Source organism: Tupaia chinensis, unplaced genomic scaffold (assembly GCF_000334495.1).
Source record: "Tupaia chinensis unplaced genomic scaffold, TupChi_1.0 Scaffold000659_1, whole genome shotgun sequence".
In the NCBI taxonomy this organism is placed as follows: domain Eukaryota; kingdom Metazoa; phylum Chordata; class Mammalia; order Scandentia; family Tupaiidae; genus Tupaia; species Tupaia belangeri.
The window spans coordinates 1,178,038-1,182,159 of NW_006160181.1; the positions used below are offsets into that span (position 1 = coordinate 1,178,038).

A 4,122-nucleotide genomic window follows, 5' to 3' on the forward strand; every position below is an offset into this window, starting at 1 on the left:
TGGGGCGGTGGGAGAAAGAGTGAAGGGGAGAGAGAGAGAGAGAGAGAGAGAGAGAGAGAGAGAGAGAGAGAGAATTTCCCATCGGGGCCTTTCACACTGCAATATTTTTTCCTCCAATTCTCCATCTTGTCAGGATCTTTCCCACATTTGAATGAGCCCAGCATGAAGCCAACAGGACTGGGATTTGAACTTCAGTTGGCCATGTGGGATTTGGCTTCCTCAGCATAGCACCAAACCACTGCAATAACAGGCCAGCCCAAAATATATACATTTGATTTTTTAAAAACTACTAAAAGAAGCATTCTAAACAAGTTACTGTGATAAAGAAGAACTTAAGGGAATTTCTAAGGAGAAACCGAACAAAAAGTCAATTAAAAGGAATTCTTGAATTTTAAGTAATTATTAAAGAAAAAGTTCAAGTGCTTAGTCCTATGAATTAAAAACATAATTAATTCTCAAGCTCTTGAAAAAATGTTGCACTAATGTTCTCAGGTCCTTGAAAATCACATATTTGAATTCCATTTTGACTCAAATAAGCACTTTTCAAGTGAGTTTCTGTAAAATGCATCAAAGCTGTCTCATAAGAAAAACTATATTCCCATATCTCTGAAAAGTCTTAAATTGGCTATCATATCCACTGTCCCCCATCCCAACTATTATGTAATAGAAGCATGGAACTTTTTACGAGTTGGTAGAACCCCCTTTTCTCTTTAAGAACCAGTGAGAGGATTTCTGCTATAGAGATTTTCTATTAAATCCACATTTTCTTGCTTTGCAGCTTCCTGGTTGGGGACGATGGCAAGGTGTATGAAGGTGTTGGCTGGAACATCCAGGGATTGCACACCCAGGGCTACAACAACATCTCCCTAGGCATTGCCTTCTTTGGCAGTAAGATAGGTAACGGTCATCTCCTGCCTACTCCTTGTCAGAGAGTTGTTTATACTCTTCTTCCACTCCCTCGTCTCAACACTCTTATCTTTTCAGCCTACATCATAGTTGTCTTCTCTGAGGATCGTCCTTCTCTTGAAGTTCTTTTGTCCTTTGAGTTGGATGACTTGCTTTCTCCTCCTCCTCTTCTCTGGTCTGCATGCCTGTGATGTTGCCGAAGCCGTTGTGACACTGCTTGAGCTCACAGTTATTGCTATCACTTCTGGAGGCTGAAGGTATTCAATGCTGATTCTGTGGCTGCAGGATACCAAAAAGTGTAACTTGTTTCTTCAACCAATGTCTTCCATTGGTAGAAACTAACCAGAAGCCAACAAGCAAGGAAGTCTGGGAAATAATAGTTTGCATGCTTCTAGCCCCCTGAAAAACAGAGGAGAGCACAGAGCAGAGATGAACACGAGAGGAAATAGATAAAAAACTGTCATATGCCAGTATCGTCATTTGACAATTGAGGCTAGTAATAACATCTATTTCAGAGCTTTTCTGTGAGAATGATATGAGTTAATGGATGTAAAGAGCTTACTGTGTGCCTGGTCTTGTATCTATGTAGTAATATTGTCACTTTCCCCCCATACCAGGGAATACCTCACTAGGTCAAGTGGGTCTCCCTCTGGATGTATCTTTTACTGCCTCCCAGATCTTCCACCTAGAGATTGAATGGATAAACAGTCTTTGGCATTTAGAAGAGGTCATCAACCTTGGCTACCAGGAGCACTGTCCACATAGTTCTTGTCTTCTAGGTTTCCTGTCCTGGCTATGTAGTCCAGCTTCCTTTGCTCCCTTCACCAATTGTTCAGGCTCGGGTGCTCATCTTCTCCTCCCTCCAGGCCCAGTCCAGGTTTGTCTCTCACTGACTGTTCTTTGCTCCATGTAACCCTCTCTAAGGTGGCAGTCCCAGTCCTGCTGCCATGTCAGCTGCAGAAGGTCTGATCTCCTATGCCATTCAAAAGGGTCATCTGTCACCCAGGTATATCCAGCCACTTCTCTTGAAAGAAGAGATCTGCTTGGCCCCTCAACATCCAGTGATGCCCAGGAAAGGTAGGACCCTCAATCCTGCTTCATCGTCACCTAACCACATTTGGGAGTACTCGTTCCTGTTGGGTTCTCATTGGCTTCTTGAACTGAACATCTCATGCCTATTACAGCTCTGAGAGCTGGAAAATTTCTGGACTCTACTCCATTCCACTAGAATAATACAGTCATGGACTTATTCTTAGCACAAATAATGAGAGGTCTTCAAAAAGTTCACTAAAAATGTGCATTATGAAAAGACTATGCATGGATTTAACATTCTTTAAATTGCCAGAGGGTTTATGCACTTGCCAGAGAGACAAAGCAACTTCTAATGGGCTGTGGCCATGGCACAGTCCCTTTGCCGTTTCTCCATCCTGTTGGGATTTGGAGTACACACACACACACACACACACACACACACAAGTGCTGGCATGTTTATCAGCCTGCTGGGGCCAGTATTCAAACCATAGTTGGCTATGTGGGACCTTGAACTCCTCTAGAACTAGCCCTGAAAAATTTTTTTTGCACCAGAATAAAATTATACTAACTTGTTCCATTTCCCATGAACTTTTTGAAGTCTCCTCTCTCTCTCTCTCTCTATATATATATATATTTTTTTTTTTTTTGGAGAGGTTTTTGCTATAGGGCTCGTGCGCTTGCCAGACAGACAGAGAGAGACATAGAGACAGAAAGTGAGAAATCACCCCCCAGGGGGGATAGTCACGCCGCAATCCCTTCTCCTCCATTCTCCTCTTGGGATCTTGGGCACGCACGCACATGTGCCCAGCGTGAGTTTTAAGCCACTGGGTCCGGGACGCAAACCGCGGTCGACCATGTGGGAGTCCAGCGACAAAGCTATTACGCTAACTGCTGGTTCCCTAGTCTCCTCTATATTTGTACACAGATTTTTCACTCAATCAAAAAATATTTACTGAATAGCAGACATTCTTCTATGTAACTGAGTATATAGCTATGAATAAAACAGACAAAATTCTCCACCTTCAGGAAGATTACATTCCCAGGGGGAAAACCAGAAAATGAACAAATTGCAAGTAAAATATGTATGATGTTAGATGGTCTGAAGGCTATGGAGACAGACACAGTGTGGGAATGGATGGTGTAAACATAAGTATGTATTGGTCTATGCTGTGTGAGTACACACTGATACACATATATACTACACAAGTACGAAAGCCAGCCAACCTGCAACATGGCCACAGTGCTAGGAAAACTTGTGCTCATAGATTATGCTGACATCAGAGAGAATATCCCAAGAAACTGAGTAATAAACATAATACACTATTTTGGAGTGGACAAGCAGCAACTTAAACCCAGCAAAGTTGATAAGCACTTTCAGTAGTTTAACTCTCCCTGCTAGTGAGCATTTTCTTGAATTCAATGATACCCTCTAATTAGGTTTGTTTTGTTTTGCTATAGTGCACATGCACTTGCCAGAGAGAAACGGAAAGCTCACCAGAGAGACGGAGAGTTGGAGAGAGAGAAAGTGAGAAAGCACCCTCTAGGGAGGATGGCCATGCCACAATCCTTATCCTTCCATTCTCCTCTTGGGATTTTGGGCATGTTTGCATGCCTGGTGTGCTTTTCAAACTGTGGCATCTGAACCACGCAGTTGACTGTGTGGGAACCAGCCTCCTTAACCACCTCACCACTGGCTGGCCCCATCTCTAATTAGCTTTTAAGCATGATAGCTTTCTCAGTAAATTTTTGTTGGTTTTGGAAGGCACTGTATTTAAGAATAATTCCTTATATTTGTAGACTTAAAAAAATTTTCTAAGTATTTTCAGATCAGTTCAGAGAGTCAGCCAATTTCTGCCATTGGTCATGTTACCTAAGTACACATACCTGAATATATGAGAGGATTTCAGGAAACTCATGGATAAATGTAATGAAAATACGAGTTTACTTCAGTGCTTTATTATTATGATTATGATTTGCTTTTTTCATGCATAGCTTTCTAGTAATACACATTTTTTGTAAACTTTTCAAAGACTCCTTGTATTTGCAGTGTATATGTAAACATGCAGGTACACTTTACCTCTGGAGGATAATGACCATGCCCCTATCTGCCTCCCAGATCTTCCACTAGAGATGGAATGGATGAAGTCTTTCTTTGTCTTTAGAGACTCCATCCGTGTCCCGTGA

The 4,122-nt window shown here is 42.0% G+C and overlaps 1 protein-coding gene across 1 annotated transcript in view; it reads left to right on the forward strand.

The window, feature by feature from the left end:
- LOC102486527 (peptidoglycan recognition protein 3) overlaps window positions 1–4,122 on the forward strand; it is a 17,450-nt gene that overhangs the window by 8,474 nt on the left and 4,854 nt on the right. Inside the window, exons 4-5 of the mRNA XM_006159865.1 lie at window positions 779–897; window positions 1,831–1,983. Of these exons, the coding sequence (XP_006159927.1) occupies window positions 779–897; window positions 1,831–1,983 (272 nt within the window). The remainder of the gene's footprint in view (window positions 1–778; window positions 898–1,830; window positions 1,984–4,122) is intronic.